Raw genomic sequence first — 22,340 nt, 5'->3', positions numbered from 1 at the left:
CCAGTGCAATCATAATAGAAAATTTCGCGGCATACCAGAGACTGCAACACTGTCAGAGTTCTGGTCTGCATACCAGAGACACTGGTATTATTGTACACATGCTGAAATGTATTGAAATTTTGGTAATATTTCCGACGAAAAGATGTCGGCCAATTCAGGACTTCGAAACAATAGTTATGTAGTTGAATGGGTCTAATTGGATTGATAGATCTTATAAAGACACGTTTTCAAATAATGACCATGTTTACGTTGTATGCTGTTAGAGTTTCTAGGTTCTAGCAACATTTTAACAACTTTGAGCTCTTTAATATAGAGTGCTCCTTGGCTTGTATTCTTTGCTTCATTCCTTCCTATCTTCTCTTCCTAATTGTTCTCGTGGTTTCTTCTTTGTTCTCTTTGTTTCCATGGATCAATCTACGTTACACATTGTTATGTACCCATGGTTTGCCTTTGGCCATATGAATTCCTTCCTCAATCTAGCCAACAAATTTGCTTTAAGAGGTCATAGAATTTCTTTCTTCACACCTACAAAAGCACAAGCCAAACTAGAGCCTTCAAATGCCTATCCCAACCTCATTCGCTTCATCCCCATCGTTGTACCCCATGTTGAAGGCCTTCCTGTTGGCGCTGAGACCACAGCCGATGTGCCTGATGACAAGGGTTCTCTTATAATGACTGCTATGGATAGAACTAGGCCAGATGTTGAAGTTGCCTTGAAAGAACTTAAGCCTGATCTAGTCTTTTTCGACTTCACATATTGGCTTCCCTCAGTAACTCGACCACTTGGTATCAAATCTGTGCAGTATTGCATCACGAGCACAGCAACTGTTGCTTACATTTTGGTTCCTGCAAGTAGCAGGCTCGACAAAGGCCTTCAATTATCTGAAGAAGAATTGATGAATCCACCACCAGACTTTCCACCTAATTCATCAATCAAACTCCACCGTCATGAAGCACGTTCACTATCCCATACCACATATCGTCAATATGGTGATAACATCTCCTTCCATGAGCGTCTTGTCTATTCATTACGAGACGCGGATGCATTTGGATTCAGGTCATGCAAAGAGATTGAAGGCCCTTATTGTGATTATGTAGGAAACCATTTTGGCAAACCAACTTTACTACTTGGTCTAACTTTACCTACACCTCCTTCAACTCAACTAGAAGAAAAATGGGCTAAATGGCTTAATCAATGTAAGCCTGGTTCTGTAATATTTTGCGCATTCGGTAGTGAGTGTGTCATGGAAAAGAATCAATTCCAGGAATTGCTTTTGGGTTTTGAGCTCACCGGCCTACCTTTCTTTGTCGCGTTGAAACCACCAACTGGGACTAATACTGTTGATGAAGCATTGCCAGAGGGGTTCAAGGAAAGGGTGCAAGGAAGAGGCATTGTTGAAGGTGGATGGGTGCAACAACAACATATAATGGCCCACCCTTCTGTTGGGTGTTTTGTAGGCCATTCTGGATTGTCCTCTGTTACTGAGGCCTTGATAAATAATCCTCAACTCATTCTTATTCCTCAACGAGGCGATCAGTACATCATTGTGAGGCTCATGAGTGGAGACTTAAAGGTTGCGGTGGAGATTGAAGCACGGGAGGAAGATGGGTGGTATACGAAAGAGAATGTATGTAATGCTGTGAATACTGTCATGGATGAAAACAACGAGACAGGGAAACAAGTACGCGCTAACCGGTTAAAACTGAAAGAGTTCTTGTTAAGAGATGACCTTGAGGCTAGCTGCATTGACACTTCATTGGAAAAGATGAAGGCCATGGTCAAAAAGTGATACATAAACTACTTCACCAGCAATATATATGCATGTTGTGCTAAGACTAGGCGTGAGAGAATATGTATTGTTTTTTTCCCTATTGTAATGTCACTCATTATAATCTTCAGTCCAAATATGCTTCCGTTTTTACTTACCTAGAAACATGGACCAAAATATCGCCGATATATCCGATATATTGCCGATATATATCGGTATTTTGGTACACCGACATCGATATTTCCGATATATATCCACTGAATATAGAACTCTTTTTTTTCCGATATATATCGAATTTTCGATATGAAACTTTTATATCGCCCGATATAATCGATATTTCCGATATAATCGATATATATCGGTTGACTTTTTGACCATTTTAAAATATAAATCCGATATTTCCAATATATTTCCGATATATATCCGATATTTCCGATATTATATTTCCGATATATCCAATATTTTAAATAATTTGGACTGGTTACCAAAAAAATAGATATATCCGAAATATCCAATATATCCGATATATATCGGTTTTTGGGTACACCGATATATTCATCGATATCGATATTTTGGGCCTTGCCTAGAAACACTACAAACAACGCGAAACAAATCAACAAACGCAACATGCATTATGCATCCATCTATGACACTACCCGGGTGATCAGAGGGACATTAGTCATGATGATTATTACTCTGTGTTGCATCTAGGTTACTTGGATTCAACACACACTAAGGGGTCGTTTGTTTTTCTGAGCCTATAAAGTTTGAATCTTTGAATGACTCATCCTCGAATGCTAAAATTCTTTGAATTCTAAAAACATGTTTGTTTTTTTCGTTGAATAACCCGGCTCAAGGTTGAATATAAATCATTTGGACAATTTTACTCATGCTATTTATTTTAAACACTAACTTGATTTCTTGTTAAACAAAATATATATTATATTTGAGGAGAAGAGATGGATTATCGAAAAAAAATAAATGATAAATAAATTTATTTAAAATATGCTTTCACAAATATATTTTAACGGTTTATTTTCATATTTTGTTTATTTTAGAATATATATATGTAATTCTATTTTTAACAAAGTGGATATCATTCACCCAAAAATGAAAAAAAAAAGTGGACGCCAACATCAAATTTTGAAGCCATAAAAGTCAAGATAGGAAAGTAGATGGGTTCTTAAGAAAAGGCAAGAAGGGACTTTCTTGTTTCAAGTATTAGAATTCAATTGAGGAAAAAATTTTGGTCTTTGAATCTAATGCTAACCATGAATGCTTAAACTACTTAAAAAAAAACAAACAAGTTTTGAACCCGAATGCTTAAAACTTAAGTTTTTCAATCTTTGAATTCAAAAAAACAAACAACCCCTAAATCTGCACGATTTCCAAAATGGCGTGTTGCTGCAACCTAATACTAGTATAACTGCTAGCAGTGGGAAATGAGGGGAGAGTGAAGGAGAGAGAGGGAAGGTGAATTTGGAGGGATAGAAACCAATGAAACAACATTTTGGGCCACATACCCTTTGTGGCCTAGAACATTCGCTCCGCTCACTTGATTAATTCACCGAATAACATCTTAACGGACCAGAATACTGCCGGATTTACCAAACGGAAGTCAGTATCACCACCAACAACTGGTGAAATTACCATAGTACCCCCCAAATTTAACTAAATAGTAAATACTAACCTAGTGAAAATATACCAAACCACCGAACTGCCGCCACAAATAAACACAAAAAAAAAAGATGAAAAGTGAAGCAACGAACCCGCCTTCTTCCAAGAATCAATTAACCATCAATCCAAACTGGGCTCAATTACAACAAGTAAGTTCCTTATTACCTATTTACCCTCAACTCTTTCACTTCTTCTTCTCATTCTGTGTGTGTTTCATTCTTATATTGCAGAAGCTAAAAGCCCAAGGAGGTTATAATAAGTTTAGAAAACAATCCTTTAGCTCAAAAGAAGAAGCCCCAAAGAGTTCATTAGGTAAGTGAAGATAAAGTTAGTATCTTTTTATTATCATGCCACTGTATTTGTAAGTTTGGTCTTCTTTGTAGGGAAAAGGAAAGAGAGAGAAGATGGAGAAAGATGATGATGATTCAATATCTGTTCTTACTCCAACTAATACTGATTGCAGGTTTGGGGGGTCGTTTTTGTTTTTGTAGTTCAAATGGTGTTAATTTGTTGTTTGTTTGAAAGGATTTTGTTTGAATAGCTTGACAGATACTATTGCAATGGATTGTGAAATGGTTGGTGTTAGTTCTCAAGGAAATAAAAGCGCTCTTGCACGCGTCACATTGGTACTATACTACTTTGTACTTTAGTTGTCTGCATTTTGTTCATTTGATACTTTTATGTTTATACATTTCTTTTTATGCTTTGTGTATTATGATGTGTGTTATTGTGTTAAGCTGGTATTTGTATGCATGGATTTTGTATGTCCAAAATTGTGAAAAGAAAAAGAAAGACTGTTTTTGGTTCATGGACTTGTGATTCCATGAAAAGTAGCATATATTCTTATGCTGTTGAGTGCTGTCCATTGTAGATGCCTACCCTTTCTCCATTCTCTCATTCTCTCCATTAGCGATCTTTGCCTCATTTCAGAAACTGAAGTGACTAAGCAACTTCCCTTTGATTTGGAAAGAAGCTACTTCCCAAGATTTCAATACATGTAACGAAGGAACTTTGCTACTTATTAGTATCAACTAATGGCAAATCAATGAAACTATTAGGCCGCATTTTCCTGGAACCCTTTTCAAGTGAACCAAAAATAACCAAAATGTTGAAACTTTGAGTTTTACCTCACGCTGTTCACTCTTCCTCTTCTTGTCTGATCCAAAGATGGTTTTACTTATTAAATCATAAGAGCCCCTGTATAGTCTTTTAGATTTCTTACATCATATAAGCAGTGACACTGTGTAGCATAATTTATGTTTATATGAAATGTAGAAACCGTTGACCTTATCTGCGGAAATTGCTTGCATTTGCCTACCAATTTCACATGTCTTGCAGTATATAGCTAGTTGAACAACTCAGTAGTTATTGGGTGGCTAGAGTTGTATAATATATCGAACATTTAGTTGGACAGAGGTGGCATCTGCCCTACTGTAGTTAGAGAGTTCATTTACCAAATGGGTGGGCGGAGGGTTACTCCATTTAAAGGATTCCTCCAGCATCTCCCACCCACAGAATACCTGTTGCACCGTGGTTACAAAGGCTAATAGTAATAAATATATTATTGATGGCACTTGGATCTTTAAAGCATCAAGTTTTCGTCCTTGTAATGAAATTCTCCACCAAATTGCTGAATAGGTTACTAATATAAGCAGGTGTCGACTAGCAAAGTCGGTAAAACCTTTGGGTGATGATACCAGAGGTTTGGGGCTCGAACCCCGCCAGCATCAAAGAGTTACTGATCTCATTTAAAACAGGCTTGCCAAAAAAAAAAAAAAAAAAAAAAGCTGCAAAATTGGCATAGGAAAATGTGAAGTCACTGTTAGATCAAAATATGGCAAGGCATATTTATGATTGATCCCCACTAGAATGATCTAGAGGTACAGGAGATTCTATAACAGAAAACTTCTTTTTTGGTAATCATATTACGTAATACTTTAGATGAAGCTATTGTGTGCATATGAGCCTTACGATCTAATATCAGAGTGGATGGGGTAAATTTGGATTGTTTTTTGGTGTGTTCTCTCCTAGTTAGAATTTACATGTATGCATGTATGACATCCTCATATTTCTCTATGTCTCCCTCTGGTATGGGGTCCATACAACCCAAAATATCTAGGAAATTATGTTTTATCCTTTAATATAAGTAATAATTCCCACATGGGATAGGCAGCATCCTGAACTTATAGCTAACGTCGAGGCCCTGAGCTCATGGTAGGCTTTAGGTGGCTAAGTGGGGACAGCGTGGATGTGGTATGTTGTTGGCTGTTAGGAACTTGGTGTTATAGTCAAGAGCAACTCGTTCCTAAGGTAGTGGGATTGAAAATTTGTGATACCCTAAGGGTCTACTCCCACATGGGACAGGAAGCCATCTTGGATCCCAAATATGTTATAAACTTATATGATCCACATGCTAATGTCAACGCCTTGTTAGGAAAACTCCACAGTCCACACCCATGTGGGCATTTGGTTATGTGGCTAAGTTCGGACAATATCGACACGTGCTTTGTGTTGGTTCGTTTCTAATAAACTGTTGCCAATACTGGATACCAAAGATATCTAGTGTGAGTGGCTGCTCCCACGACTATGTTGTACTATGTTCCTAATTTCCTTTTCTAAGACTGAACAGACAGACAGTGATAGCTGATATCTAATACTTTGGTCTATTGACAAGAAATGTATATATTCCTCTCGGTGAATCTCTAGTCTCTACTACAAACTGAGATTTATCTATTAAAATCGTCCTTTGCAACTAATGTTGGAAAATGAGCCAAGCTGGGGCACTACTTTTTTTCTGGTTTGCTCAAGCTCGTTGGTTTATGTATGAGCCTAGTCACTTGTCAGAATAGATTTTCGGCTCGTTTAAAGAATGACCCTAGCCTGAACATATAGATACTCACCTCAGTTTGAATGCAATCTCTACTAGTAAACTAACTGAGCTATGCGGGTTCAATTCATTTCTGGCTTACTGTAGCTCCTTTGTTACTGTATGAGCTGAGCCTCAACAGTATATAGAGCTCGTTTGCACAACCCGAGCCTGAGCATACTGAAGCTCAGCTTTTGCCTCGAATTCCTGCCCTACGTGCAATCAAACACTGATAATTCTTCATTGTATAACTGTTAAACTAACTTGACTTGGTTTGTTTCAAATAAACTGTTGCGAATACTGGATACCTTCTCAAAGATATCTACTGTGAGTGTGGTTGCTCCCACGACTATGATTCCTGATTCCTTTTGTAAGATTGAAAAGACAGACAGTGATAACTGATACTTTGGTCTATCAACAAGAAAGTATTCTACTCTCGGTGAATCTCTACTACATACTGGGATTCACTTAAAATCCTCCTTTCCAACTAATGTTGGAAAACGAGCGAAGCTGGGGCACTACTTGCTCAAGCTGGTTGGTTCATGTACTAGCCTAGTCACTTGTCAGAACAGATTTTAGGTTCATTTTAGAATGAGTCTAGCTTGAACATATAGATGCTCGCCTAAGCTTAAATGCAATTGCTACTAGTAGACTACCTGAGCTACTGCGGTTTCGATTCATTTCTGCCTCATTGTAGCTCCTTTGTTACTTTATGTGCTGAGCCTCAACAGTTTGTGATGTGGAATAAAAGAGATTTAGAAGAAAAGATGTGGAGATCTTTAAAAGGGGGAATAGATTTAAGGAGGAAGAAGATTGAATAAAAGAATTGTAGAAGTTGAGGGAGAAAAGTATAATAGGTTTTTGGAGATTTGATAGTTTGATAATTGATAATTGAATCAATGAACTAAACTACAATGGCCTCTTTATATAGATAAGTCATACTTGATTAACAAAGAAACTAGATTTCTAAATCTAACCTAGACTTCTAAAGCTAATTAAACTCTAAATAGAAAAATATTAAATATTCCAAATTCCTAATAAATAATAATTCTAATTTGAAAATAATAATCTTAGCACAAGCAGAAGGAATTATAGTAAGAAAGAGGTGCTAGTAATCCTACATCAGTTTGTAGAGCTTGTTTGCACAACCCGAGGCTGAGCATACTGAAGCTCAACCTTTGGCTCAAATTCCAGACCTACGTGCAATCAAACACTGATAATTCTTCGTTGTATAACTGTTAAACTAACTTGACTTGTATCGGAAACTTTATGATGCTATTCTGCTCTCAAGTTAACTGAGAAAAGATAACTTACAGCTAAAGTCTGGGGTTGGGGTTAAACAAATGAAGAAAGGAAATTAAGAAAAATAAAGGAGAGGCAACTCGAGTTCCACTCCGTATGATGCACTAAGGATCATATATTAGGAGACGCTGGCGATCAAGATATTGCTGATTTTGATATTTTGGTAAGGAGTTGTAATATGGTTCTTTGCAGGTGAATGCTTGGGGAAATATTGTCTATGATGAGTTTGTACGCCCAATGGAACGTGTTGTTGATTTTCGTACTACGATTAGTGGGATTCGACCTCGTGATATGAGGAAAGGTTGACCTTGTTCTCAGTTGACTTCAATTTTGTTTTAAAGAATACATTCTTATGCTATTTTTACTGGAACAACTTTGATCAGAGTAACAATGAATGAATGTATTGTGTAACCAACAAGTGCAGCAAAGGACTTCGGAGATGTTCAAACGAAAGTGGCAGAGTTGGTTAAGGGAAGAATTCTTGTTGGCCATGCCTTGCACAATGATTTTAAGGTAACATTTAGCAGTCTCTCTCTGTAGTCGATGTATGAAGCGGTAATGTTGGTAATTTAAGTGCTTGTTTTTTTGGACAGGCTTTGCTGTTAAGTCATCCGAGGAATCACATCAGGGATACATCAGAATATCAACCCTTTCTGAAGTAGTATCTTTGTCTTGGCCCTTAGATTCAGTTCTAAACTGTTATTTATTATTAAAGTTAGATGAACCTCTTTCTAACATGTACACTTTTTGAAACAGGGAAGGTCGTAGAAGGGCGCTTAAAAGTCTTGCATTGGAGTTCCTAAATGCTAAAATTCAAGATGGGGCGCATTGCCCTGTAAGTTGTTCTTTTATGATTCCAATAAATCTTCCTATTGTCATCATCTAGTTCTAGATGAGATTAAGGTGTTCTGTAGGGAAATGTTTTTTGCTGGCCAGAGAGGAAAATAAAACTTTAAAAAGAAAAATAATGAAGGACAAAAGTGTTGTTTTAGATTCAATTGATGCGAAACACATGCCAATAGATATAGGTCTCGTTCTATTTTTATGTCTATTCACAATACCAATGGATGTGGTGCTCATGGGCATCAAGTTACTATTGATAATTGTTCTGTAGTTATAAGTATCTTATCATTTATAGATACATAAGTTTGGCAGTTCACTAGCGCAATGTCTCTGTATATGTGATCCTTCTTAGCTGCTAATGTAACTTTGTTGATTTATATTCCCGAGTGCTAGCTGCATTTCAGACTTTCACTCTTTACATCCTTTGACTTTCCATTTATTCTCTGAATAGTCATTTCTTATTATTGTTGGCTGCTTCATCAAATTCTACTTGTGGTTAGGACCTCTGACATGCTCTGGAGCTTGGTGGGTCTCTCTAAAGTTAATCATGTGAAGCTAAGAACTAAAATATAGAGTATTTTCAGGTTGACGATGCGCGAGCTGCAATGTTACTATACCAGAAACACAAAAAGGCATGGGAGAGGAGTCTTAAAGTCCATCTCAAATTCAAGAACAAGCACAAAAATCGTAAACCAAAAAGGAAAAACACCGAAGGATAGAGAGAGATTTTGTGCTGAATATTCCAGTAAATCCCACTACGGAAGAGCCTAATTCAATTTTGGCGATATGCAGGATTTCCAACAGAATGAAGCAGCCAGAAGAAAAACAGATGTGGCTATGATTTATTGAATCTTATACTGTCAGAATCATTGTGCAAATTCTTTTACATGTCACCCCCTTAAGAAGGCGTACATTTCTTATTATTCATCGGCACTAAGCATTGTACTAGAATTTTGTCTATCAGAACCTGTCTTGTATTTTATAATATAATGCAGTAATTGTGAGTTGGACCACATTAATTTGTACTTTGAAGCATCTTGTGCCTTATTCCAGAAAAAGGCTCAAAGAAATAAGACCAGTACTTTGTGAAAGCATGAATGAGCTCTAATTTTCACCTGCTTCAAACCAAGGCCCAAAATATCGATATCGATGAATATATCGGTGTACCCAAAAACCGATATATATCGGATATATCGGATATTTCGGATATATCCATTTTTTTGGTAACCAGTCCAAACTATTTAAAATATCGGAAATATTAGATATATATCGGAAATATATTGGAAATATCGGATTTATATTTTAAAATGGTCAAAAAGTCAACCGATATATATCGATTATATCGGAAATATCGATTATATCGGTGATATAAAGTTTCATATCGGAAATTCCGATATATATCGGAAAAAAAAGAATTCTATATTCGGTGGATATATGTCGGAAATATTGATGTCGGTGTACCAAAATACCGATATATATCGGCGATATATAAGATATATCGGCGATATTTTGGTCCATGCTTCAAACATATGTTAGAGAAGTAGCACTGGAGCAAGGAATCGGGTAGAAGTTACTATCATCTTTTTAGCAGCTTGTATCCATCCTGGTTCAACGAAATAAATACTATTCACTTAATAAAGCATTATCATGCTTTCAAAATCGTATCACTTATGCATTCAACACCAGACAATTTAATCTGTTAAATAAGATCTTGATATTAAGCTGATAGCCTAAAAATGTGATATTAACTTCGAATCCAATATATTTGTAAGTTGTAACTAGTTTTTAGTCAATAAATTAGCACAACAAAGCATGCGGCAGTAAAATAAGGAGGTTCATATTCTTGAAGAACTTCAACGAAATCCTAACATAATAGGTTACTATGGAGACGATGCCATTATCGAAACCACAATATCATAACTTGTTTCTCGAGTTTGCTTCATTAGAGCATTGGGTGATCAAGTTCGACACTGTTTTATAATAAGAAAATAATAGATACTTGCGTAGTCGGCCAGGTTGGACTACAAAATGTACACCTAGTCTTCCACCTCAACTCTAGGAATGTGGCTGCCACGAGTAGGGCTGGCAATGGGTTGGATCGGTCCGGATATATGCAAATCCAAAACCGATCCGCTTTTCAACAATACAGACCCAGAACCGGACCCGACCCGAATGGATATTTGAGTTAGAGAACCAGAACCAACCGAAAACTTTTTTGATTCCAGATCCGATCCGTTTCAAACCAATTTCAATTTCAACTCGGTGAACCGAAGTTTTTATAATTGGATCATAATTTTCGTTATATAAATATTAAATAATTTTTTTTTTGCTAAATACAAAAACAAAGTACACAAATCCAAAAGACATAATGAATTATTTGAAATCCAAATTTGTAAGGAAGGATTTTCCATTAGATAGAAACCATCTTTTTATTATGTAAAAAATATTGTAATATTACATATGCATTTTGCATATCTTATTTTGAAACTTTAAATATTGTGATGTTGCATAAGGTAATAGGAATATATGGTGGAGGAAAATTAGGAAGAATAAGAGTAAAAATTTTAATCGGATCAGGCCTATAACGGTTCGGTACATACTTAATCCAGAACCAATCCAATAAGAGTCTGGTTCTGATTTTCAAAACCCAGAACCGGTCCAATATACTAACTACCTGATCCAGACCCGTTTTTATTGGTTCGGACTGGATTGGGTATCGGTTCTTACCCGACCCATTGCCAGCCCTAGCCACGAGGATGGGTCTATGCAATAAGCCAGATTATTTTGTTTACAATCACTTTCAATTTTCTCCAACATCTCATCAACATATTCACACTTGGAATTTCTTTGAGTTCAATAAAGTAAAACGAATAAACCACTAAAATGAATAGGAAAAAGTGTAAGTAAAACAGAATAAATTTGTGGACAAGCAACTGTTTGTTGTCCACAAGACCTCAGCTTCTTATTGGTGGAGTGGCTGCCCAAAAAAACTGTACCTACTGCCCAAAAAAACTGTACCAATAGAATTGTGTTGTTTCTGACAAGTCTGTTCACAAATTCGAACTCTAAATAAAATTACTACAGTAAGTTGGCAGTATGTATAAGTACCGACAAAATGCGATAGTGACCCAAACACTAAAATGAGACACTGATCTCGCCAACTTATATCATTTTTTTTTCCGATAAACTATATCATTTTATTCATTAGTATATTACTGAGGCTCACTCACACATTTTATATTTGTTAATCCTCACATAGAACTTATTTTGTTGTTTCCTTTAATTCATGACTCCGTAGTGCGTATAATGCGTACAACGCCATTAATTATGTTAATTATGTATGAACATTCATATCTATCTATATCTTAATATTAAAGCTCCTACAAGAGGTATTTTTCGAGCTCTATTAAAATTTTACGTAATTTCCTATTAAAACGGGAATTTCTCTCCTACTTGAAAAATGTAAATTCTTTTTTACAACGGGAATTTCTCTCCTATTATAAAATAAATTCTTTTTCTATTAAAACAAATTCTATCACTTCTAATTAAAGCAGGAATTCTTCTCCTATTAAAATGGAAATTTCTCCCTTATTGAAAATTAAAGGAAAATCTAACGTATCTAATTAAAACGGAAATCATTCTCATATTAAAACCGAATCTCTCTCTCTCCTAATTGAAAAAAATGGGTTTTTAAAACTTAATTTAAAACAATTTGTTATAAAATTAAAACGGGTTAGCAACTAAAGCGGTAGTCCCAATTTTCTAAAAAAAAAATCTAAATATTTTCAAAATAGCCAGTGTGTATGCATGGGCCTACAAGTTAGTCTTAATATTAAAACTCCCACAAGGGGTATTTTTCGAGCTCTATTAAAATTCCACGTCATCTCCTATTAAAATGGGAATTCCTCTCCTATTAAAACAAATTCTAACACTTTTAATTAAAGCGGAAATCATTCTCCTATTAAAATGAGAATTCTTCCTCTATTGAAAAGAGAAAATCTAGCATATCTAATTCAAACGGAATTATTCTCCTATTAAAATAGGATCTCTCTCCCAATTGAAAAACAGGTTTTAAAATTTAATTAAAATTTAATTTAAATCAATTTGTTAGAAAATTAAAACGGGTTAGCAACTAAAATGGTAGTCCCAATTTTCTAAAAAAAATCTAAATGTTTTCAAAAGAGCCACAAGGGGTATTTTTCGAGCTTTATTAAAATTCCACGTCATCAACTTTATAGTTAACTTAAAACGGAAAACTCTTTTCCTTTTAGAATCTAACTTCAAACGGGAATCTCATTTCCTTTTAAAACCAACACTCAAATAATAGCATAAAAACTCTTTATTTCCAAATTAAAATGGTATCCCTCCCCCAATTAAAAAACATGGGTTTTTAAAATATAATTAAAACAATTTGTTAAGAAATTAAAACGGGTTTTTAAGATTTGATTAAAACAATTTGCTAGGAAATTAAAATAGGTTAGCGACGAAAACAGGAATCACGATTTGTTATGATTGTTGAGCAAATTTGTAAAAGAGCCGGTGCATATGCACGGGTCTACTTTCTAGTCTTAATATTAAAGCTCCCACAAGGGATATTTTTCAAGCTCTATTAAAATTCCATATCATCTCCTATTAAAACATAAATTTCTCTCATATTTGAAAATGGAAATCTATTTTTACAATGGGAATTCTTTTCCTATTATAACGGGAATTATTCTCATATTAAACAAATTCTAGCACTTTTAATTAAAGCGGGAATCCTTCTCCTATCTATATCTTAATATTAAAGCTCCCACAAGGTGTATTTTTCTAGCTCTCTTAAAATTCTACGTCATCAACTCCTATTAAAATGAGAATTTCTCTCATATTAAAAAGAGAAATTTTAGCACTTCTAATTAAAATAGGAATCTTTCTCTTATTATAATGAAAATTATTCCCTTATAGAAAAAAAAAAATATAACACTTTTAATTAAAACGGAAATCATTCTCCTATTAAAAACGGGAATCACACTTTTTAAATTAAAACAGGATCCCTCATATTAAAAAACGGGTTTTTAAAACTAAATTAAACCAATTTGTTAGGAAATTAAAACGGGTTAGCAACAAAAACAGGAATTACAATTTGTTGTAAAATTTATATATGTATAGTTATGATTGTTGAGCAAATTTTTAAAAGAGTCGGTGCGTATACACGGGTCTACTTTCTAGTCTTAATATTAAAGCTCCCACATGGGGTATTTTTCGAGCTCTATTAAACTTCCATATCATCTCTTATTAAAACGGGAATTTCTCTCCTATTAATTTTTTTAAGGCACTTCTAATTAAAACATGAATCATTCTCCTATTAAAACGGAAATTCTTCATTTATTAGAAAAAAGAAATTCTAGCACTTCTAATTAAAACATGAATCATTCTCTTATTAAAATATGAATCATTCTCTTATTAAAACGAGTTTTTAAAACTTAATTAAAATAATTTGTTGAGAAATTAATTAATTAATTTGTTGAAAACATGAATCATGATTTGGTAGAATATATATATATATATATATATATATATATATATATATATATATATATATATATATATATATATATACGATTGTTGAACAAGTTTTTAAAAGAGCCGGTGCATATGCACATGTCTACTTTCTAGTGATTAAGAAAGTGGTTACATAGGATATCGATATCTAGTTTCGTTTCGTACTTCATCTACGGAAATATAGTAAAACTCGCCCATGTCATGTATAACGGCCCAAACAAAATGATTATTGAAAAAAAAGCGGCCCAAACAAATTTTCAAATATCCCACCATCATCAATTTTGTCAGACATTTTAACGAAATGCATAGTATTTTCTTCCAACATAATTATCGGAATATGCATAATGAAAAGTTTAACAATTTCGGATATATCTACAGACTTTTGGTAGTCGGGTTTAACTATTTTAGAAGGTGCAAAGAAATTTTCTATTGCTTTTTAACTTGGACTTGGGTCTTTATTTGGCTTTGGGCTCTTTTGTGCTAGTTTGGTGGTGTATATTGTTTCAACTTATTACAAGTGTACCCTTGGAAATTTAAAAGTAGAGTAGCAAACACTCGAGATTGAAATTAGAAAGGAGTGATTACCAAGTAACCAGTATATATACAAGCCTTCTTTCATTCATAGATGGATATATAGGGGTGCGTGTGGGGCGGTTGCACTCTTTATATTAGAAAAACTTCACTACCACATAATTAATTGCTTAGAAAAATTTTCTAAATATAAAAGCTCACACCCATAGCTAGTAATTCGCCGAATTATTCACGAATTATAAGGTTTGGCGAATAAAACGAATAATGTCAATTAATTTTTGAATGATCTGGTTTAATTAGCGAATTGGTTGGGTCGGGCTTATAATTGCGAATTATTCGAATTATTCATTTAATTATAAGGTTTGGCTTAATAAAATGATATTTGCATTATTTTTTCATGAATAAAATTGTAAAAATAAAAATAAATACGTTATATATCAAAATTTTAAATGTAAAATATATAGCCGAATTTTAAAGAAATATATTCGTATTATACCCGTATAAAACACGTATATCGTATTTTTACCGTTAGCGTTTTATTGGACCGAATATTTAAAAGTATTATTGTTGAAAATTTCGAATCTTAGGCGAATAATTGACGTATCGAACTTTTGCCGTCCACGAATTTACTAGCTATGCTCACACCCCCCAATTATTTTAGTAAACTTCTATAATTTTCACAACTATAGTGAGAATATAATCAACAAAAAAAATAGTATGAAAAAAAAAAAACTAATAAAAAACATTATAATAAACCAACATGTTTTTTTTTGCTTTTCCTTTTGCCCTTACAAAATTATCATTTATCATTTATTTTGTGTCCAAAATTATTAAAGATGGACAAATGTGTCTTTGAATGTTTGATGAGTTAATGAGACTAAAACAAATAGCTAAAGGCCTAAAGCCCAACCGGTTACTATAACAAACCCGTAAGCTCTCCCTCCTTTCTTTCACTCTTAATTCTTAAACAAGCGTAAGACCTCAACTCAAAAAAAAAAAAAAAAAAAAAAAAAACAACAACAAAAAACAAAAAACAAATTCATAAAGGACTTGCGGCGCAGCTTGTTGCACGCTTGTTCTAATTATTTGTAAAACTCATTATCATTATTAATAAAATTTCCATTTAAAAAAAACAAAAACAAAACAAGGTAATTTTTTATAGTTTTCTCCACATAATAGTAGAGTTATATAGACTTATATCATAATAGGAAATTAATAATTTGTTGAATTGTTGTAAACTTGTAGACTAGATTATGTAAATACATATAGATATAGTAGTATCAATTAATGGCTAAAGTGCTTAAGTAGTTAACTTCATCAATACATATTAAATTCTTAGTAGTCAACGCACTCTAGTTTTATGAATTGAAATAAATGCATAATTTTGTTAATTTTTATTGTTTAGACCTTACAATTTTTTTTTTTTTTTTGTTTGCATTTTTTTCAGATGGGTGGGGTGTGCTCATAATCTCGCACCCCTCTTAGAATCCTGATTCCGTCCCTGCTTTCATCTAATTCTTATCATTGAAACACATAGAATTGTTGAGAGGAAAGATGGATTGGAGAGGAGAATGGAGGAGGGGAGAGAAGCTAGGTAGTGCAGTTTTGGTACCGTATATGTGGTAACTAGCAATCAAAGCAATCACACGATGGCAGTGAAGTCTGCTAAACTAGGATCATCAAGATCCCTTCAGAAAGAGAACTTTATTCTTGCAGATCTTCAAGGAAGTCCCAATGTACTTGGGTACTATGGTGATGATGTTAGTATTGAGAAGGGGAGGCAGTTTTATAATCTATTTCTCGAGTATGCATCCTTAGGGTCAATAGGGGATCGAGTACGACGTTGTTCTCGGGTTGGATTACCTAAAGTTGAAGTTAAAGGTTTTACTAAGGGGATTCTTAAAGGGCTAAAACACGTTCACAAGAGTAATTATGTCCATTGTGATTTAAAGTTGGATAATGTACTTCTTGTGCAGACTTCTGATGGTGTTGTGCCCAAGCTTGAAGATTTTGGGCTGGCAAAAGGGGTTGGGAAAAAGAAGCAGCAGGGTAGTTTGAGGGGAACTCCACTGTACATGGCACTTGAGTCGATTCATTATGCTGAGTACGAGCCTAAATAAGATATTTGGGCTTTTGGACTTGTTGTTCTGGAGATGTTAACTGGAAAAGAAGCTTGGGATTTTGATTTAGGAGATTCAAAGAATGAGATCCTGTATCGTATTGGTTACACAGATGAACTACCGTATATACCTAGCAATCTTTCGGTCGACGCACAGGATTTTTTGAAGAAGTGTTTAGTAAAGAATGTTGCGTCGCGTTGGAGTATTGATATGTTACTTAGTCATCCTTTCATTGCTGGAGACTACAACAAGGAGGTGGCTAAAGGAAAAGGAACAAGGGAAGCAGCAGCAGAGGTAGTTCTGCGGTTCTGCCTCCAAGGACACCTTCTGCTTCCTATTTGCCTTGGCCTAAATGTCATTCCTGTTACGGTCTAGTTTGAACCTAATGGGCTTCATAGGTCCGGAGAACCTAATGGGCTTTGTAGGTCCGGAGGAATGAATGGGCTATTAGGACGAAGTCCAAAGAGGAGGAGTATGCAAAAACCATGAAGCGGAGGATATTGAATAATTGGCTAGGCGGTGGATCTGTATGTGCCACGTAGTAGAGGACACGTGGGAGTAGCACAGTGGATGGATGAAAGCAAGATCAAGGGTTAAGCGTAGAGAGCGGAGGACCGAGTATAGTGGTGGATCTGTATGTGCCACGTAGTAGAGGACACGTGGGAGTAGCACAGTGGATAGATGAAAGCAAGATCAAGGGTTAAGCGTAGAGAGCGGAGGACCGAGTATAGCGGTGGATCTGTATGTGCCACGTAGTAGAGGACATGTGGGAATAGCACAGTGGATGGATGAAAGCAAGATCAAGGGTTAAGCGTAGAGAGCGGAGGACCGAGTATAAGAGAGAAGAGAAAAACCTAATAGAGGAGAAGGAAAAAACTGAGAGAGAGAGAAGTGCCAAGAAAAAGGAGAGGAAGAATTAGGTTAAGAAATTGGGTCATAACATTGGCGCCGTCCGAGTGGACTGAACCCACGACTACGCCGGTTAAAAGTCACGGTGCTAAGAGAAGAGATGGCACCACCGAAAAGAAAACAAGAGAAGATCTGAAATGGAAGTCGTTGAAGCAAAAGCAAGAGAAGTGGTTAATCAAACAGAGGTGGTAGGAAGAGAAGCAGATCTGGCGGCAGTGGAGAGAATGAGAGAGATGGAGATAGAGATGGATAGGCTGAGGGAAGAGAATGGAAAGTTTAGAAGAGAAAGAGAAACGGCGGAGGCATGAGTAGAAGGAAACGAAAAGGAAGGAGAGTCAGATGAAGAAGATTCATTTGGAGAACCTTTGCAGCCGTTAGACAGAGGCCAGATCCACAAATGGAATGCGGCGGAATAACAGATAGGGTTACTTTGCAGCAAGTTCAATACATGCTAGAAAAGGAGAGAGAGACCATCCGACCAACACAGCAGGAGAACAGAGGAGTAGCGAACTAGATAATAGCAGGACTGAGTCATAATCCACTAGCACTAGCGGTAAGAGCAACGGAGGTCCCAAGGCGATTTACACCGCCTCGGTTTGATCGATTTGATGGAAAAGGGGATCTAGCGTATCATGTCCAACACTTTCGCCAACAGTTGGCGTTATGGCAAGAAGATAAGTTCGATAGCTTATGGTGTATGCTTTTCCCGGTGAGTTTGAAAGAAGGAGCTTCTGATTGGTTTTACCGACTACCGGCGAGAAGTATACACAGATTCAGTGATATGGAGAAGGCATTCGTCACTCACTATATCCACCAAAAGAAAAGGGCAGTGGATGTATCCGCGCTATTCTATGTAAAGCAAGGAGAGGCAGAGACATAACTAGAATTTGTCTCTAGATTCAATGCAGAGGCTATGAAGGTTGAGAATCTGGATGGGAAGACTGTGGTGATAGCATTCATAAACGGAGTCCGCCAAGGGAGCGAGGTGCACATGTCTATCGTTAGAAATGAGGAAAAAATATCAAGTCTCGCAGAGTTGTATCCGAAACTGGAAAAATACATCGGATGTGAAGATTATGTACCGCGGAATAGCAAAAGAAGGGGAAAAGGAGTTAGTGCGGTGGAAAGGGAAAGTGAAAGGAAAGGCAAAAGGGTCTACGAAAATAGGAGTTACAAGATGGAAAGACGCAAAGAAAGGGAGAGACGGGAGGACAGGGGCAGAAAACCATACCTAGAGAGGGTGAGTCCGCCAAGGGAGCGAGGTGCACATGTCCATCGTTAGAAATGAGGAGAAAATATCAAGTCTGGCGGAGTTGTATATATCCAAAACTGGAAAAATACATCAAATGTGAAGATTATATACCGCGAACCAGCAAAAGAGGGGGAAAAGGAGTTAGTGCGGTGGAAAAGGAAAGCGAAAGGAAAGGAAAAGGTGAAAAAAAAATGATAGATGAAGGGAATTTAAGAGAGTTTATAACCTTTTGTTGTGTCTTTTGTTATATCAAAGACAATAGAAAAGAGGTAAGGATCTTTGGAGGATAGTCGCGATGGGGAACCATAAAGGTCATATTCAGGTGGTGAAATTCCAACGCGACGCGCAGAGGATAAGATGAGGCAGACTATGCAGATGTAGCAAGTGTGCGAAGTGAGTCTTTTACCCAGGGCAATACAACAGAGTGTCACATGATACAATAATATCACTTTCACGGAGGGGGACAAAGAAAGTGTAAGTCTTCTCACCAAAAGAATTTTAATTGATTGTGGTAGTTTTGTTGATTTAATATTTTGCATTGCTTTAGATGAAATGCATATAGACTCTGTGGTATTGAGACAAGTGGCGAAGGTAAAATAATTTGTTTGGTTCAATAGAAGCATAACTGAACCAGTTAGGGAGATAGATTTGCCAGTATCTGCAAGTCCGGTTATCGTTATGACTACATTTGTGGTGGTAGATTCCACGTTGCAGTACAATATAATTTTGGGACGCAAATGGATATATGCAATGAAGGATGTACCATCTACCTCTTATTACCAAATACGTGGTTAGATTCCCTATTACAGTAGGGACTTATGAAATCAAGGGAGACCAATATGCAGCACAACCAAGTTATTTCGCTACGATAGCGGTGCGGTGAAAGATATGGTGAAGAGAAATGGTGGGGTAGAAAGTTTAAAGCCTCAAGAGAAAACATTTCAATTATAGATAGGGTTGTCCATGGATAAGCCTCATCTGCGGACCAAGTCTAACTGTGGAGGAGGTACAAATGGTCAATTTGAGCAAGGATATAATGAAGTGAAACTCACTGATGTGGGAACATTGTTAGCATAATCATGGAAGAAGAAACGGGGAAAATGATCAAAATCAAATAATGCAATTGATATAGTGTCTTGTAAATGATATGTAATGAAAATGATATTTTCTTTTCCATAACATAAATCTTTTTATTGGTTCTCCAAAAGAAAAAGGGGTAGATAATAGTTGTCCCTGGACTTGGCATGGTGCGCCAGTCCGAATAAAAGATATAAGGGCGGAGGTCCCTAGACGTGGCATGGTATGCCAGTCCAAATCAAAGACTTGGGGGCATATAATAGTTGTCCCCGGACTCGGCATGGTACGCCAGTCCGAATCAAAGATATAGGGGCGGAGGTCCCCGGGCGCGGCAATGCGCCGAATCGAATCAAAGATATAGGGGCGGAGGTCCCTGGACGTGGCATGGTATGCCATTCCAAATCAAAGACTCAGGGGCAGATAATAGTTGTCCTCGGACTTGGCATGGTGCGCCAGTCCGAATCAAAGACATAGAGGCGGAGGTCTCTGGATGTGGCATGGTACGCCAGTTTGAATCAAAGACTTAGGGGCATATAATAGTTGTCCCCGGACTCGGCATGGTACGCCAGTCCGAATCAAAACTGGGGGCAGATATTAGGTGTTCCCGGACTAAGCATGGTATGCCGGTCTGAATCAAAACTGAAGAGCGAATATTAGTTCACAAACAAGACACTGCCCAAGCCGGTTGAAAACACAACTATATTCAAATAGTAATAGCCCCAATTGATGCAAAAGGAGATACAATTACAAACAATACGCAATGAAGAGGTTTACAGTAAAAGATAGCTCAAGTATATTGTGAAGACAAATTGATTAAAAAAGAAATGATATGTGTGCATACAAGAGAATGACAATCATAACAATTTGGTTGTAGTATGCCGCAATTTTCTTAACACAAAATTGTTGCAATACTGGGGGACATATATTAGTTGTCCCTGGACTTGGCTTGGTACACCGGTCCGAATCAAAGACTCGGGAGCAAATATTAGTTGTTCCGAGACTAGGTGTGGCAAGCTAATCTAAGACTATTAAAGTATCCAAGCAAAGGGTCAAATTGTACAATCACATTGCACTCCACGCATTTGTAACCGAAAATAAAGTACATGTGCAATAATGACATGAAAATTGTATGAAGTGACATTGGCCGGTGCATAATTTAGGTCCGCGGTATACCTTCTATAGGCTTCAATGGTTACTCGAACCTTCTCACTCCAGTTGAAATTATAAGAAAACAAATGGTAGTGTAGTATACAAGGCGACATCGGACCGGATGAAATATTTCATTGGCGGGAGCATATGTTAGATGTCCCCGGACTAGGCGAATACTTTGTCGAATCAAAATTGGGGGCAAATGTTTAAGAGGGCAAGACAAGGCAAAGCTAGTTGGTAGACGGAGCGTGACAAATTATCCCGTATCAAAACAAATAAATATCAAGTTTAATATGAATTTGGTGAATTGACTTCACTTACAATTGTTCCAACTTGTAAAATTTCTCATACATTGTGGTTCCATTGATAAAGTACAACAGAATGTTCGCCGCTACGGCTTGCATAACTGGAAATTATAAAGCTTATTCAGTAGAAAAGATAAGACTGCAGTACACAACGCCTTAAGGTTAATTTCATCGCGAAATAGTAAGAGTTCCACTCCACTATGCGCTCATAGCTTGTAAGTTTTAGTGGTTTAATTTTGCCATTCTCGCTCAGAGTTCACATGACAAATGCCAAAACTAAAAAGGGCATATGTATAATGAATATCCACAGCTTAAGAGTTTAACACGATCAAGGGAGAATATGGCTGGACTTATGGTTCGATAATAATGTGCGGTATCACTGGGGAGACTTCCTCTGGAGCATATTCCCAAGTGGCCAACTTCAATTTTTGTTCCAACGGGCTAACTCCTTACGAACCTTCTTTTCTGCATATTCCTTAGCCTCATGAGTTGGTATCGTGCTTGAAGATTGTTAATCTCCACCATAAATTGGCCATGAAGTTCACGCTCTTTCTCAGCCACGCGCTTCTCTAGCTCTGCGGACTGGGACCTTTCGAAGGCATCAAGGCTAGACTTCAAAGTTTTGATTTCAACCTGAGCATTCTCATACTTAAAATGAAAACCTGGTTGGGTTTTAGACCCCTGGAGTTTTATCTTTAGATTTTCATTATCACTCAGAGAGAGGTTGAGTGCACAGACAATGTGAATAGCATCTACCACTAGAGGAAAAGGGAAAATAGGTGAACTTCTTGATACCACAGATTAATACAAGTCCGTGATACCAAGACTGTTACGGTCTAAATTGGGCCTAAGGGGTTCTATAGGTCCGGAGGATGCAGTGGATTCATGGGCCTAAAGTGGTCCGCGGACTGGAGCACACAAATATCATGGAGCAGAGGAGCATTGAATAAAGGGGAAGGCAGTTAATAGGTGTGCAAATTAGTTGACAGAGTGAGTTGG

The 22,340-nt window shown here is 36.5% G+C and overlaps 3 protein-coding genes across 3 annotated transcripts; all 3 read left to right on the top strand.

The window, feature by feature from the left end:
• Nucleotides 1–283: 283 nt before the first annotated feature.
• LOC147476727 (cyanidin 3-O-galactoside 2''-O-xylosyltransferase FGGT1-like) lies at nucleotides 284–1,924 on the top strand. Its single transcript, XM_086585064.1, has one exon. It carries the CDS (start codon nucleotides 405–407, stop codon nucleotides 1,788–1,790), a length of 1,386 nt encoding a protein of 461 aa, XP_086441190.1. The 5' UTR covers nucleotides 284–404; the 3' UTR covers nucleotides 1,791–1,924.
• A 1,306-nt stretch (nucleotides 1,925–3,230) lies between these two features.
• On the top strand, nucleotides 3,231–9,470 carry LOC147476726 (Polynucleotidyl transferase, ribonuclease H-like superfamily protein). The gene is made up of 9 exons (XM_086584177.1): nucleotides 3,231–3,595; nucleotides 3,677–3,758; nucleotides 3,830–3,909; nucleotides 3,988–4,072; nucleotides 7,807–7,915; nucleotides 8,039–8,127; nucleotides 8,208–8,272; nucleotides 8,371–8,449; nucleotides 9,042–9,470. Exons 3-9 carry the CDS (start codon nucleotides 3,851–3,853, stop codon nucleotides 9,174–9,176), a joined length of 621 nt encoding a protein of 206 aa, XP_086440303.1. The 5' UTR covers nucleotides 3,231–3,595; nucleotides 3,677–3,758; nucleotides 3,830–3,850; the 3' UTR covers nucleotides 9,177–9,470.
• Nucleotides 9,471–16,178: 6,708 nt separating this feature from the next.
• Nucleotides 16,179–17,024, top strand: LOC147476725 (mitogen-activated protein kinase kinase kinase 20-like). Its single transcript, XM_086585806.1, has 2 exons — nucleotides 16,179–16,578; nucleotides 16,651–17,024. Exons 1-2 carry the CDS (start codon nucleotides 16,179–16,181, stop codon nucleotides 17,022–17,024), a joined length of 774 nt encoding a protein of 257 aa, XP_086441932.1.
• The last annotated feature ends 5,316 nt before the right edge of the window (nucleotides 17,025–22,340 follow it).

Source organism: Coptis chinensis, chromosome 9 (assembly GCF_015680905.1).
Source record: "Coptis chinensis isolate HL-2020 chromosome 9, ASM1568090v1, whole genome shotgun sequence".
NCBI lineage: Eukaryota > Viridiplantae > Streptophyta > Magnoliopsida > Ranunculales > Ranunculaceae > Coptis > Coptis chinensis.
This window is presented reverse-complemented; position numbering and strand designations above follow the sequence as displayed.

Bases quoted from the DNA above. Each gene is read 5' to 3' on its own strand.
- LOC147476727 (XM_086585064.1), top strand. From the start codon at position 405: ATGGATCAATCTACGTTACACATTGTTATGTACCCATGGTTTGCCTTT.
- LOC147476726 (XM_086584177.1), top strand. From the start codon at position 3,851: ATGGAGAAAGATGATGATGATTCAATATCTGTTCTTACTCCAACTAAT. The intron at 4,073-7,806 runs GTACTATACTAC...GGTTCTTTGCAG, and splicing joins CTCTTGCACGCGTCACATTG to GTGAATGCTTGGGGAAATAT. The intron at 8,128-8,207 runs GTAACATTTAGC...TTTTTTGGACAG, and splicing joins CCTTGCACAATGATTTTAAG to GCTTTGCTGTTAAGTCATCC.
- LOC147476725 (XM_086585806.1), top strand. From the start codon at position 16,179: ATGGCAGTGAAGTCTGCTAAACTAGGATCATCAAGATCCCTTCAGAAA. The intron at 16,579-16,650 runs GTAGTTTGAGGG...AGCCTAAATAAG, and splicing joins TGGGAAAAAGAAGCAGCAGG to ATATTTGGGCTTTTGGACTT.